Raw genomic sequence first — 15,934 nt, 5'->3', positions numbered from 1 at the left:
TTTTATATTTCATAAATACAGTTGACAGCCTACATTATTAATATGACAGTGCACTATTAGTACATGACTCACACTGTTAAACACAGTCAAAGTTATAACAGCACTGGAATTTGTTTTAAATCTGTATTCAGCTCCTTTTGACTTATAAACACATTCTCAGACAATATCTGCATCACAGGCTCACAAGTCAATCACCAGTGAAACAAAGTGGACTACACCACTGGTTGGTTGTAAAAATGTGTGTCTCAAAACAAAGTGAAACTATAACTGAACATCTTCTTCATTATTATTATGATCATTATGATTCTGATTATTATGTTTCCACCTTCAACTGCAGTGAACCAATGACAGTCTCATAAAAACTGATTCACACAGCCAGGGATTCATACGTCATAGAACCTCAGGAACCAATCCTGTCAACTTGTGGGGATGGGGGGGTGAGGCAGTGGTGTAGTCTACCTGATACACAGGTATATACAGGTCTTTATCTGATTCCTCCCGTTTCCTGGTTGAAGTTTAGTCTCACTTTGGACCAACATTGTGACGCAGGTAATTTTCTCCTCTGAAGGTAATGTGAGCAGTTTTTAATGTTTTACTCATGAACAGTTCTGTCTTTCCAATTCAGTAGTATGTTCTTCTTTGTGACGGTTAATGATATCAATACAAATGGTTTGTGCTGGGAGGGTATATGTAATGTAGAGAGGTCACCAAGTAGTGCAATGATTGGACATTTGGGTATGCTGAGGCTAAGCATCTCAGATAGCCTGCTCATGACCTCTGACCTAAAGTTTTGGGTGAGTGGACAGAGCCAGGGGGCATGGAAGAAGCTGTCTATTGAGGCTGAGCAGTGTTAACATGTATTATTTTAGCTGAAGCCCATGTGGTAGAGTTTGTGGGTAGTGATGTGGGTTCTGTGAAGGACTTTATACTGGATTAGTTGGGTTTTGGAGTTACATGTCAGAGAGAAGCTGTTCTTGCATATGTTTGTCCAGCTGGAGGATGAGCGGGGATTTTCAACAGAGCCTTGTGATTAATGGAATGCAGTTGTGTCAGACTGCCAGTGCTGCACCACACCCCTGGTGACAGAGCCACATACAGAGAGAAAGAGAGAGAGAGAGAGAGAGAGAGAGAAACAGAGAGAGAGAGAGAGAGAGAAAGGAGGAGGAGACACAAGGGAACAACAGACAAGGTGAAAAACAATACAGACACAAGGAGAACTGGAGAGGAGCTGGGGTCACAGCAATAATGGTGATGAGCTCCATCTTTCCAAGCCATCTTTTATTTCTTGCAGTAGAGGTGTAAAATTAAGTTTGAACAATTCATGTAAATTTGAAGAGATGTGAATTCCAGGATATTTTATAGATTTAACAGTTTTTTTGAAAATGGGGTCCCTGGCCTCAACATCCCATGCGTGACCCCCATGCGTCAATTGTTGATTTCCTGTGGGAATTGGTCTTTGAGTCTGTATTTCGTGCCTTTGAGTTCTGTTTCTCTGCTTTTGATCAGTTATCTGTGCTTGAAATGTTCCAGTTTAGTGATGATGGGAAGTGGTGATTTGTTGGTATGAGAGCCGAGACGGTGAACACGGTGGAAAGTGATCTGGTTTATGCTATCTGGGGGGAGTTTCTGCTGAGTTTTCATGTTTCATGTTTTAACAGTGACTCTGGGTTATTGGATGGGTGTTCAGGGATGTTGGAAAAGATCAGGTTATCTCTCATGCTTCTGGTTTGAGGGTCTAATATAGTTTCTTTCATTACATTACTTTCATGACCAAGTCCATATTTTCAGTGAGTCTTTTGATGCTGGTTTGGAGGCAGTTGTTTGGCTCTGTATGATGTTCAGAAAGGCAGTTAACACCACCTCAAATGAGTCAGAGGCTCCTGGTTCTCCAACAGGAACTAGAGACGATTCTTATGTTTGACATCAATACTGACTATTGCTCCCCATCACTGATCAATACTGACTATTGCTCCCTATCACTGATCAATACTGACTATTACTCTCCAACACTGATCAGTAGTGAACATGTCATGTTGTTGTCAGGACTTTACTGAGACTTTATTGATTATTGATTCCACATTGTTGGATCAATGTCAGATCCAACCAGTTGATCTCAGTCCCTCTGTCTGTCAGTGGATGTTAATGTTGGTCCATCCTGTGTGAGCTGGGCTGCTCTTCACCTCACTGCAGCTTCATGACTCCATCTAGTGGACTGATAGTAGAAGTACAGCATCTTCCTGTATCTTCCAGCATCTTCCTGACTGTATTCAACTGACACTGATATGAACCAGAGAAGAAGAGTCAGTCAGTGGAGGAGCAGCTGATATTTTTACAGAAGTGATGTCAATTTCAGTTGATGTGCAGATAAATGATTTGTGTTTGTCTCCACATGAAGCTGGAAAGTGTGTGTGAGCTGATGTGGATGTGAATCCAGCAGCATGGATCAGTGTGAGGACAGAGAGGAGGGAGCCCCTCCCTCTAAAACCACTCTGTGTGGGGGCCATGAGAGCCAGACCAGAGCTCAGAGGTGAGATGAGGATCTCTAACTGTCCATGACTCTTCTTCATGTCAGAGCTCAGCACTCACATCACTGCTCCATCATTTAGATTTCAGACAATGTAATGATCAAAGGTCAGAATTTTAAACTGACACAAAGTCTTTTCACACTAAAAGTTAGTTCTTGTGTTCATTCATAGACTGAACATATTTTTCATCAGTTTTTATTCAACATGCACATTTATCAGTTGTGTTGTTGTTTCAGGATCCAGCAGCAGAGACCAGACTCTTCTGAACCCAGCTCTCTGTCTTTAAAGAGCGACCGGTCAAAGGACTGGGACACTGACTTTAAAGGAGGACCTCCATCAGCTGATCAGATGTAAGCTGTAACTGACAGTAAAACTCAGGTTATTGTAGAAAAGAAGCAGTTTGTACAACGTGTTGTTTGACCAGGTCTGAAATCAGAGTGTTTCTGTCTGTTGTGAACGTCCACACTGGAAGGTGGAGGTCAAACTGCGGCCGTCATAGAGAGGGGGGAGACGTGATGTGGTTTAAATATGGAGATAACGTCTGCTATGTTCAGACAGTCTGTCCTGGAAGACATTCACAGTGTTGACTAGGGCTGAACAATCAATCCAAATATGATCCAAATCACAATATGGCCAAGTGCAACATCCAAATCACCGGAGCTGCAGTTTTTCTGATGAAGGTAAAATGTGTCACAACGTTGTTGTGCATTGTTAGCACCATAAGTGTTGTGGTGCTACACAGACGCCCCGACCTACAAATCATATCCTCCAGATGTAAAGGAACATGTTTGTTTGGCACAAGCCCCAACAAAAATCACATCATCATCACTTTTACAAATATCATGAAGTGTTGACCTCAGTTGTTCACATGAAAAGTGACAGAAATAGTTTGTGTGAAGAGAGAAAGTCAAACCCCGCTTACTTTCTCACCTGCACACAGCTGACCAATCAGTGAGGGAGGTGGATGTACAGGATTATATTTCATAGTACTCACAAGAACAGTTCTTAAACCCTTATATTTAATGGCAGTGGTCCAGGTTCAAGTTCGACCCATGACCGTTTGCTGCATGTCATCTGCTTTGCTCTCTGATACTAATTGTAAAGCTGTTGTACACTACATTTGTTGTTACCCTTGATATTGTTGGGTTATAACACATGAAAGAGTGTGTATCTGCATTTTGAAATCTCCAAAAATGTTGCAAAAGTCAACATGAAGCAGCAACAGATTCCTTCATTGAACTAAATAAACAAATACAATCATAAAAAACTACACACAGTGCTACAGGATTACTGCTGCCGGCACCACTGCATCTGACAAACGCCTCTGATGGAGGGAACTGATCCCTTCAAATGATTCATGTTTGAACTGTCATTTACTCAGTGAAACTTTACTGGTTCACTTTCAATTTCATACTGGGAGCTGCCCAGTACAACCAGTCTGATACAAGCAGACAGTGAGCAGCTCCACTGGAGCAGCTGGGGGTTCTGTCTCTGTGTGGACAGACATAATGTGAGCTCATTCTTCATGATTCCTCCACAGAGTGGACCAGGGGAGCTCAGAGGTTCCCAGGGGTCAGTCTGCCCAGCAGCATCAAACACACTTGGACTCCATATTCATGGTCTGTGCATGTACAACAACTACTTTCACATCATCTCCATGCTGCACTGTTAGACCAGTGGATTGTCAGTCTGTCCAACATGGATCTGATGTTTGGCTCCATGGTTTTAGTTTGATGCTGTCACTCATGTAGTTTCCTGTTCCAGCTGCTGGAGGAGAACATGGTCACTTTTGTGAAGAACGAACTGAAGAAGACCCAGAAGGTTCTGAGTCAATATTTCCCAGAATGCTTAGAGAGTCAGAGGGAGGATGAGGAGGTGTTGGATGGTGAGGATGAAGAGCAGAGGAGCAGCAGAGAGGCATTTGAGAAGATCACAGTGAACTTCCTGAGGAGGATGAAGCAGGAGGAGCTGGCTAACCGTCTGCAGAGCAGTAAGAGGATTTCTCTAAAGATTCAACATGATGGAGAAATGAGACATTTACTAATGACTCAACACATGAGGGAAATATGTTCATATATGTATTCTTTATGGGAATTAAAATGTTATATTTTCTTTATGAATCTTATTTCTATTTATGTTAATTCAGGAAATCCTGCAGTTTGTCAACGTAAACTTAAATCTGAGCTGAAGGAGAAGTTCCTGTGTGTGTTTGAGGGGATCTCTAAAGCAGGAAAACCAAACCATCTGAATCAGATCTACACAGAGCTCAACATCACAGAGGGAGGGGCTGGAGAGGTCAATGATGAACATGAGGTCAGACAGATTGAAACAGCTTCCAGGAAACCACACAGACCAGAAACAACCATCAGACAAGAAGACATCTTTAAAGCCTCACCTGGAAGAGATGGACCAATCAGAAGAGTGATGACAAAGGGAGTGGCTGGCATTGGGAAAACAGTCTTAACACAGAAGTTCACTCTGGACTGGGCTGAAGACAAAGCCAACCAGGACATACAGTTCACATTTCCCTTCACCTTCAGAGAGCTGAATGTGCTGAAAGAGAAAAAGTTCAGCTTGGTGGAACTTGTTCATCACTTCTTCACTCAAACCAAAGAAGCAGGAATCTGCAGGTTTGATCAGTTCCAGGTTGTGTTCATCTTTGACGGTCTGGATGAGTGTCGACCTCCTCTGGACTTCAACAACACTGAGATCCTGACTGATGTGACAGAGTCCACCTCAGTGCACGTGCTGCTGACAAACCTCATCAGGGGGAACCTGCTTCCCTCTGCTCGCCTCTGGATAACCACTCGACCTGCAGCAGCCAATCAGATCCCTCCTGAGTGTGTTGACATGGTGACAGAGGTCAGAGGGTTCACTGACCCACAGAAGGAGGAGTACTTCAGGAAGAGGTTCAGAGATGAGGAGCAGGCCAGCAGGATCATTTCCCACATCAAGACATCACGAAGCCTCCACATCATGTGCCACATCCCAGTCTTCTGCTGGATCACTGCTACAGTTCTGGAGGATGTGTTGAAAACCAGAGAGGGAGGAGAACTGCCCATGACCCTGACTCAGATGTACATCCACTTCCTGGTGGTTCAGTCCAAACTGAAGAAGGTCAAGTATGATGGAGGAGCTGAGACAGATCCACACTGGAGTCCAGAGACCAGGAAGATGATTGAGTCTCTGGGAAAACTGGCTTTTGAGCAGCTGCAGAAAGGAAACCTGATCTTCTATGAATCAGACCTGACAGAGTGTGGCATCGATATCAGAGCAGCCTCAGTGTACTCAGGAGTGTTCACACAGGTCTTTAAAGAGGAGAGTGGGCTGTACCAGGACAAGGTGTTCTGCTTCGTCCATCTGAGTGTTCAGGAGTTTCTGGCTGCTCTTCATGTCCACATGACCTTCATCAACTCTGGAGTCAATCTGCTGTTAGAAGAACCAACATTCTCCCAGAAGTCAAAAAGAAGAAGGGTTGAGTTTACACAGACAAGTTTCCACCAGACAGCTGTGGACAAGGCCTTACAGAGTCCAAATGGACACCTGGACTTGTTCCTCCGCTTCCTCCTGGGTCTTTCACTGCAGACCAATCAGACTCTTCTACAAGGTCTGATGACACAGACAGGAAGTGGCTCACAGACCAATCAGAAAACGGTCCAGTACATCAAGGAGAAGATGAGTGAGAATCTGTCTGCAGAGAAAATCATCAACCTGTTCCACTGTCTGAATGAACTGAATGATCGTTCTCTAGTGGAGCAGATCCAACAGTCCCTGAGATCAGGACGTCTCTCCACAGATGAACTGTCTCCTGCTCAGTGGTCAGCTCTGGTCTTCATCTTACTGTCATCAGAAGAAGGTCTGGACGTGTTTGACCTGAAGAAATACTCTGCTTCAGAGGAGGCTCTTCTGAGGCTGCTGCCAGTGGTCAAAGTCTCTAACAAAGCTGTGTAAGTGTAGATTATTATTCATCATTATATAAAGACAATTCTATCTGTTCAACAGGAGAGAAAATAAATTCCTCTCTTCTGTAATTTCTTATGATTGTCTCTGTAGACTGAGTGGCTGTAACCTCTCAGAGAGAAGCTGTGAAGCTCTGTCCTCAGTCCTCAGCTCCCAGTCCTCTAGTCTGAGAGATCTGGACCTGAGTAACAACAACCTGCAGGATTCAGGAGTGAAGCTGCTGTCTGCTGGACTGGAGAGTCCACACTGTAGACTGGAAACTCTCAGGTCAGGATTCATCAACCTGTTTATCTGATGACTGTTTAACAGACCACCAAGTGTTGACAGAGCGTTCCTGTGTGTGGTTTTGTGTGTCTGCAGTCTGTCAGGCTGTCTGATCACAGAGGAAGGCTGTGCTTCTCTGGCCTCAGCTCTGAGCTCCAACCCCTCCCATCTGAGAGAGCTGGACCTGAGCTACAATCATCCAGGAGGCTCAGCAGTGAAGCAGCTGTCTGCTGGACTGGAGGATCCAGACTGGAGACTGGACTCTCTCAGGTATGGACAGACGATGTCTGATAGAGGAGAAGAGCTGGAGACATTTCCTCTGTCACAGCTGATGACAGATTTGTACAGAAGTTCTTTGCTTCAGCAGAACAATCCCAGAGACTGTTGTTATGTTCCCCAATGAGGAACCAGGGGATGAGGGGAAGTAACAAAATAAAAAGTTCCATAAAAGGAGGGGCCACACCTGAGCAGGAGAGAGAGCAACAACACAAGACCACACCAGACCACAGCATTAGGGTCGTAACACTGTAGAGACCTGTTCAGTGTTGATGCACTAATAACAACTGAGAAAATCTAAAATCTAAAGTTATGCAAGCGCAGATGGATAAAAATCTGTTTTTGCTTAGGTCTTTGCTTTAAGACATGCTTTTATTGTGAAAGTCCTGAGTGGAACTTGTGATCTGTATCTTTTCACAACATTAACGCTTCTTTCTCGAGTGTTTTGTAACTTTTCAAGCACAATGCTTCTTCTGTGTACAAATTGTGTCACAACCAGTCACACTGTTTTTCTTAGTTCACAAGGACTATTCGTTTTGACAGCGCTGTTATTTATTTATTTGTTTTGATTTGAAAATTTTGTTGCTGCTAACCAGTTAGCCCTGGCTCATCCTGCAGCCCTCTTCTCCCATAGGCGCACTGTATTTCCACTGTCTGCAGCTGGTGACAGTTTCCTGCTCTGTTCTGGTGGAGAGCTGATACATTGTGTGTGATTATTGTTCTTATTTTGTAGTGTTAAATTAATGTTACATTTAATTTGCCCAGCCAGTTTCATGTCAGCATTCCCTGCATATAACCGATGTGCGTGCACGCACACACTCCACCAGCTGATCGTCATTTAAAGCACTTGTTGTGTGTATGTGCTGCACTAGGATTAAACAGAGTGGAGGAGATCAACAGTCAGCTTTAATGAATAACCTCATTAATAAACATGTGGAAATGCACAGTAGGTTCTTCCCAAATAGTGTTGTCTACAGTGACCAGCAGAGGTCCCCATAACCCAATTCAATTCAATTCAATTTTATTTTATTTGTGTAGTGCCAAATCATAATATACATTATCTCAAGGCACTTTACAGGGTAAGGTCAAGACCTTACTTTGTTACAGAGAAAAATCCAACAGTCCCAACTGTTCACCCTTTCATCAAATTCGTTAATATTCTCCTATGATCAAGCTAATGTTAATTTTTTATAGTTGTTGTTGTTGGTTGCTGCAGACGCTACAACTTTGACTCAGAAATGTATCCATCCTCAGCCGTACATTAGTCCTACAGTGGACAAATCAGTCTGTCAAATTGAAATTGATATTGTATTGATCACAATCATATTTGCAGCAGACAGCTTTTAGCCTATTTATTGAGCGTAAAAATATAACCATAACTACGTATAATGAAGCTATTTTCCACATTAATAGTCTCTATTCTAGACAGAACGTCAACATACAACAGACTTCGGACTTCAAAGGACGAAATTCATATTAGATATTTCAGATATACCCCCAAAATTTAATTTGTTCTTTAAATAGACAAATAATAAACAAACTGTCTGTCTATCTGTGCTTGTATATTTTTACACTTTATAGAATGGCAATGGAAATTCTATCATCTGGCTTTTATTTTGAAATATTTCCCTTCACAGGGGAAGTTTATCTGTTTTTGTTGTCAGAACGAAAAATCAATTTTTGGTTTAAAATGAAAAGACAGAAATACCATGATGTTTTTGTTTTTTCATTTCTGGTTTAAAACGAAAAAATCAAATTGCCTGAACGTACACAGACCTTTGGGGTGGATGGATGGGTCAACAAAACACAGGAACACAGGAGAGCGGTGTTCAATTCCCATGTGAAAGTAGCATTAAATGTTGTTTCTATTATCCATAACCAGAGCCCTTGAAAGAGAGCGTCACGTCAGTGGAGGTCCAAAATGCTTCATCATCACATAATTCATGGAGACCTCACATAGTTCCTGGAAGTTATAGACTTTTTAAGCAAGTTTTGGTCATTAATAGACAATAAATACATTGATTTACTGTATTTATAGAGCACACTGACGTGTATGTGGTTACATCACTATATTCTTTTAGAAAGAAAAATTAGTTCCTATCTGAGGACATACAGTCTATGTTTGAGGATAACTGCTAGCATCAGCTACCTTGTTGACATTTTTAGGCTAACCTCACCTTGGTTACAGAATGTTTCAAAGTTCAGATCAGATTACATTTTCTAATATTCCTTTCAGTAATCCCAGGGTAACTGAGGGTTAATTGATCTTAATGACTAATGTCATCTCTATGACTTTCAGATAGGACAGCAGGAGACTGACAGGTGAATATCAATGATCATTTCAGTCATTTCATAAATCTCCAGTAAACTCAGAAACATGAATAGTATGTGAAGTGGTTTGTGCCCGTCTTCTGTCTTACATATACAGTAGTCTGCACCATGGTTTATTGTGCTGCGTGGGGATGCTGCATTCAGTCAGAACAATGAGGATTTAGCTCAGGTCAGCAGGAGCTACCTTACATCACTAAAGGCTTGTAAAACCCAGGGAGTTGAGACAGAGTGAGAGTGCTGTCTGACTGCAGAAAATGTTCAGGCTCCACTGAATCCCCCTCTGGTTCATGTGCTGAGAGAGGAAGAAAAAGACAGAGAGAAAGGGTTCGACAAACTCTACATCTGTGAAGATTCTCAGCCATCCAGGTCATGGTTACTGCTCCTCCACCTGCAACATCATTTGTCCCCTCACTGCTCCTCATCCTGCAGCACCCCTGACATACAGGATGCAGAATCTAGCAGTATGAGTCCTTATAATATACATTCTGTATTCAGTATGATTACTCAATAGAATCAATTAATACACTGTTTTAAGTCTGATTCCTTATATAATGTGGCAGTATAATAGGCATTTACTATGATTCCTTATTGCTGGCTTATTTGAAACATACCATGTTTTGTTTTCAATCTCACCGTGGTCCACTCAGCACTCCTGTATTATTGTGTAACAGTAGCTTGTTTTCCAAAATGGATATTCACACAGGGCCCACTGATATATTTAACTAATATTTAACTAACCCCCCAAAAATTCGCGTTTAAAAGCCTGTTACTCCAATTCCACAGCGTTGGATGAAATGACTTTCCGAGGACGGATTTTAAAATTAATAGGCTGCTCCTGGCTAATGTTGTGTGTTGCTGACCTTATCCATATCCAGTAACTCAGTCTAATCTGTTATCTGTTAACGTCCCTAAATCTTCTAATTTAGTGGGGAAACCACTAAACTGCTTTAATGTACATGTTAACATCATTCAGCTGTACCAATAATATACAATCACATTCTTTACAAGTCTTACCTTTCAAACGTGCGTCCCAAACAGCATATTCTGTTGTTGCTCCACTGTGCTGCTGCTATTTGCTGCTAACTTCCTGGAACTATTGAGACGCTCCATGATCCACCATTGCTGCAAAAACATGGTCCATTGGAGTGAACGGAGATGACGCGACTCTCTCTTTCAAGGGCTCCATCTATGAACGTTCATTGTGATTATTGTAACCATGACAACAAAGATCAGCTTATGTTGAGGAAGTACTTGTTTGAACCCAAATCACTTCCACTTCCCAAATCAAATCACTTGATGTTTCGCTCCAGTAGAGGGGAAATAGGAGCGCAACATAAAAGCTGAAGGAGGTTTCTGCCCCGGTGGAAGCAGCGTATTGTCAGGAAGTGAAGTCCTTTATTACAAGTCTTAGAAGCAACAACTTCAGGGTGAACCAAGGCCAAAACTATAATCAGAAGAAAGTCTCTCCCAGAAAGTGCTAACTAACCCGAGGTGAAAACAAAGGAAACTAAAGACACCAACTAAGCCTGGCTCCCTAAGGTAAAGAAAAACAGGAGGAAACAGATCAAAAATAAATGGCAGTTCACCCCTACAGCTTCAGTGCTATTTACAAGAAAGTGAATTCATCTATTTACATCCCCCAAAACTCACAGCAGCACTGGGCCTGATCAAAAGTCACAGTTGACCAAACTAACAGAGAGAACTAACACACAATCTGACTGGGGGCCGGGACAGAACCGAGCTGCTGCTGTCAGCTCTGTCACCGGAGCACAGGACAAACCATGGGGTTTGAAATGCTGGAGCAGAAGAAGTCTAGTGAAGCTACAGCTCCTTTATAGTTTTCATGAAGGAGCCTCTTTGTGTCTTCTTCTTATTTGCTGTGACATTAGTTTGTGCAGCTTCAGAGTCACAGACTCAAAGTGTCTCACACCACAACTGGGATCAAATGGAGAAAACAAATGATGAAATCTTTTCTCCATGTCTCCTCCCTGCTCCGTGTAATTACAAGATAAAGACTCCACTTCCTGTTTCTCTGTGAATGTGCGTCCATACATACAAGCCCCCACTTGAACACAATCATGAAACAATGTGTGAATGAGAGCCATGTAATGTCCATGTCTGCATGCTGACAGAGAACGTGCTGGTCTGACCCCCCTCCCTCTTTCAGGGTGGAGCCTGCTGGAGTCCAGTGGTTGAGACCAGGTCTGAGGAAGTGTAAGTGTGTTTTTCATTGACTCATGAAAACAAAGCAGCACATTCAACCATCTTCAAACTGTCACATCACTGATGTCATGAGTCATCATCAGACTGTCAATAACTGATCAGATGATAGATCAATAACTGCAGCTGTGTCTCCTTCTCTCCATCAGATTCCTGTGAACTCACATTCGACACAAACACAGTGAACACAAACATCAAACTGTCTGACGACAACAGGAAGATGACACTTGTGAAGGAGGATCAGTCGTATCCTGATCATCCAGACAGATTTGACCAGTGTCACCAGCTGCTGTGTGGAACTGGTCTGACTGGTCGCTGTTACTGGGAGGTCGAGTGGAGTGGAAGGGTTGATATATCAGTGAGTTACAGAGGAATCAGCAGGAAAGGAAACAGTAAAGTCTGTGTGTTTGGAGGGGACCATCAGTCCTGGAGTATGAACTGCTCTGACGGTTTTTACCATGTTTGGCACAATAACATAAGAACAGATATCTCCTCCTCCTCTATCTCTCACAGAGTAGCAGTGTATGTGGACTGGCCTGCTGGCTCTCTGTCCTTCTACAGAGTCTCCTCTGACTCACTGATCCACCTCCACACCTTCAACACCACCTTCACTCAGCCTCTGTATCCTGGGTTTGGCTTTGGGTTGAGGTCCTGGGCCAGTCCTGGTTCCTCAGTGTCTCTGTGTTGAGTGTAGCAGAGAGAGCCTCTGTTGAACAGAGAGAAGAACTGGTTTTTGTTTCTGTTTCAGTCTCCCAAGCTGCTGGAAGACTTGTCAAAGGTTTTGTGGTCCTGGGTTTTAATCCTCAGGTGACTCCGTGAAATTTGAAGTCCAACACCCAAAGTGAAAACTGAAAATTTGTCACAGCCTCAAAGTGGTGAGACATTTAGAGGTGGTGTGTTTGATCCTGATCACGTCAGAAAGTCCAGCACCCGGAGTAAAGACTGAGCAGCTTTTAGAGATGATGTCTCCAGCGTCTCTGAGCAAATGTCTCACAGTGTTAGAGACTCTTCAGGTGTTTTACACTAAGGTTTGATCCTCAGATGACTCAGTGAAGTTTGAAGTCCAACACCCAAAGTGAAAACTCAAAGGCTCTGAGGGAAACTTGTCAAACTGTCTTTGAGTGAGTTAGAAAGCTCCTGACTCCCCTGAACAGTCATTTTTTGGAACACAGAGAAAAACTTTACACTTTATACGTTAAGAGCAAAATATCTTTGGAGAATATCTTTTGTTTCTCTGTATTATTCTCATTATCTTTCTTTTTTATTCTTTTTTAATGTGATCTTTTTTCAGGGTGTATATTAGTAAACCTGTTTTCTGAGTGATCCAATAAAAATAAATCAGATTTCAGGTAAACACTCAGAGAAACCAAATCCTGCAAAGTTTGGATGGTGGGTCCAGGTGGGCGGGGCTTGGGCCAGTGACTGCTTTGTTGTGACATCACAAAGTTCCACAAGTCCTGACGGCTGGTTTTAAGGCTCAGTTTTGAACACAGGCTGTGTGCATTTCTCTGACACAAGTCATCACCATAGAACCAGCAGTGTGTCTGAATAGCACACACACACACACACACACACACACACACACACACACTGAATTAGATGATGTGATTTGACTATAATAGGCGGGAGCCCCCCAGCAGCAGCTCTGTGGTAAAGGTCAGTTCAGGTGGGTCAGTGTGAACTAATGATGGTGGAGTTACCACAGGTGGAGGTTATTCTGCAACATCAGATATTTAGATGGAAAACAAACATTTTACTGACACGTTCACCATCAATATATTTGACACTAACAAATACAATTAACAACACGTCCTCATTAATTCATGATGTGAATGATTGTTGATGAAGTGGTTAAATGTTTGAACCAGGGGCTTAAAAAGCCAATTTTCTCCTTCTTTTTGTTGATGCAGATTTTTTTCTTGTTGACTAATGTCATCTACATTAAGTTCACATCCAGGAGGGGACCACACTCCTCCAAAAACTGTGCATGACGGACCGACTTACCTCAGTGACACATCTTTATTACATCAGTCTGACAGAACAGGGAGAGAACGAGTTTTGCAGAAATGCTTCATCAGATTCATTGTGTGTGTGAGGTCCTCACCTGTGGATCAGTCCTGAGAAGAAGATTTGATTCTTCATGTTTGGACTTTTTTCCTGACCAGCACATCCCGACCCTCATGTGCATGAGTGCTCCCATGTGCATGCAGATGCCTAACATCTGGCAAATGAGACGGAGGGAGGAGCCGAGGAAGAGGCATCAGGGGTCCCTAGGGACCAGGGAGGAGGCTGTGGCAGAACAGACAGAGGGCAGAACAGACAGGCAGCCACCGTGTTCCATGTTCCTTCAGTCCAGCTTGTATGGACAAGGGCCGTCAGGTTTTCTCCTCATCAAGTCTGAATGAATCCAAAGAACTGAAGAACTGCAACTTGTTCACCAGATCCAGTGATGAGATACCGAGGTGTTAGGGCTGACATTTTTGTTGATGTGTTTCTCTCCTACGTCAATACCTGCTCTGCACTTAACAACCATTGTATCCTCCAGCATGGATGAAGGATGGCTATCCTAAATATTTAGTCAAAAGTCCCCTTAGCTGTTTCCATTGTCACATGAGGTGGGTGCTACTGTCTTGCCCATGGGCTTTGGAATAGGATGCTTTGGTTAAGTCGACCAATCAGAACTGAGAAAAGCTGGCCATTATTATTATCAAAGTCTTGTACCTTTTGATATGTTCTGTTTTCCAGGGTGGAGAAACTGGTGAATTATTGAACAGTTTGTGTCACCTTGGAGCACTGTGTTGTATCAGAATGAAGCTTTTGTTGACTGTTACACACTAACACCACGAGGTCGCCTAATACTGTCTTTGTAAAGCTGCTGATACCCATTTACATTCAAAAGTGTCAACATCATTTGTTATATCACTTGACACATCAGTGAATATTAAAATATACTTGTGAAGGACATACAGTACGTAAGAGTGATTGTCTGTGTGCTGGCTGTTTACTGACTGATATTTCTGGCTGAACAAATGAAACCTATCTTCACTTTTTTGAAATCAAGCAGGTTGTGTCATTGGCAACAGTGACATTTTTGTGGTTATTAGACTGAAGCAGACGAGGACAAGAACCACACATGATGGAACGCTGTCAGAGACAGTTGTTGGAAAGTAATTAAGTACATTTACTCAAGTACTGCACTGAAGTACAAATATGTGCAAGATTTACTCTACTGGAGTATTTTCATTTTATGTGACTTTATACTTCCTCTCTACTACATTTATTTGACAGCTTTAGTTACTAGTTATTTGGAAGATTTTACACAATGGATAATATAACAAGCTTTTCATGTACAACACAGTGTTAAACATGAAACCAATGCTTTCCAACCTTTTTGGCTGCTGATGTCTCACAAAAAGCAGTTTGTGGTCAGGGTCACATTTTAGACGTCTGAGTTGAAATTTTTACCATCAAAGGTTCATGGTTTCATTTCAGTAAGTGTTTGAATGATCCAATATCTCTACAGAAATCAAAGACTAGAGAAACAAATCCAAAAGGTCAAAAGGTCAGTTGTGTATTACAAAAACTTCTGCTTTCCCATGAATCATCTGATCCCCCGTCACACTTATCTGGTGACCCTGTGTGTGATACTGTATGTAATGTGTCTTGTTTAGTTTGCTCAGTGCTGTTTCATCACTGTGTGGAAGTTTTATTGGGACTGCAGATGAAAATTAGCCTCAGGCTAACTCTGCTACACTGCATCAGATAGCCCCATATTTAATTTTGAACATTGTCTCTTATAAATACAGTAAATAAATAAGTTATAAATTGTGTTATACATTTTATTGAACTTTATTTCACCTGTACTTTTGTTAAGAAATGTGCTCTACATGATTTCACTGTATAATATGATTGGAATTCATTGACAATAGAACTGACAGCTGGAATAGAACGCTCATGTTGTGACGTCCTCTGACATCATAGAGGCTCATTTGCATATCATCTGCAGGACAGTAGAGCTCTACAGTCCTATGTACATTTGGCCTGTGGACAGGTAAGACCTCCTCGCTTCACTCTCTTATTTCTCTTTGGTCAAACTGTTTCATGTTGTGGAAAAGGAGAATTTACTTTTCCTGTGTTTTCCTGTTCAGTGACTCACTTTTTTCATCAGTTACAATCCAACAGGCATTATATTAAGATGTGCATCTCTGTTTGTAATCAGGAGATGCCAACGTACTTTTTCCTCTTGTACAACACAGTTTGAAGCAGAAAACTTTGTTTTACTTGTTGTCTAAGTTGCATGTGTGGAAAACTGTGTAGATTTACTTGCTCTGGAAGAAATTTCACATGAAAGGTTTGAA

General features: G+C 42.2%; 1 protein-coding gene across 5 annotated transcripts in view; it reads left to right on the top strand.

Moving 5' to 3' along the window:
• The first annotated feature begins 508 nt into the window (after positions 1 to 508).
• LOC139612004 (NLR family CARD domain-containing protein 3-like) overlaps positions 509 to 15,934 on the top strand; it is a 36,840-nt gene continuing 21,414 nt past the window's right edge. For 2 of the 5 annotated variants that reach the window (XM_071467134.1, XM_071467132.1), the window contains exons 1-3: positions 509 to 568; positions 2,396 to 2,527; positions 2,762 to 2,875. In XM_071467134.1, coding sequence (XP_071323235.1) covers positions 2,439 to 2,527; positions 2,762 to 2,875 — 203 coding nt within the window. In that variant the 5' untranslated portion in view covers positions 509 to 568; positions 2,396 to 2,438. The other 3 variants (XR_011686419.1, XM_071467135.1, XM_071467133.1) reach the window with 3 other exon arrangements.

The sequence above is a fragment of the Trachinotus anak genome, unplaced genomic scaffold, assembly GCF_046630095.1.
Source record: "Trachinotus anak isolate AG129_WGS33_773 ecotype Australia unplaced genomic scaffold, CSIRO_AGI_Tana_v1 ptg000029l, whole genome shotgun sequence".
In the NCBI taxonomy this organism is placed as follows: Eukaryota; Metazoa; Chordata; class Actinopteri; order Carangiformes; family Carangidae; genus Trachinotus; species Trachinotus anak.
Note: the sequence above shows the minus strand (reverse complement) of the source record. Positions and strands in the feature narration are given on the sequence as shown.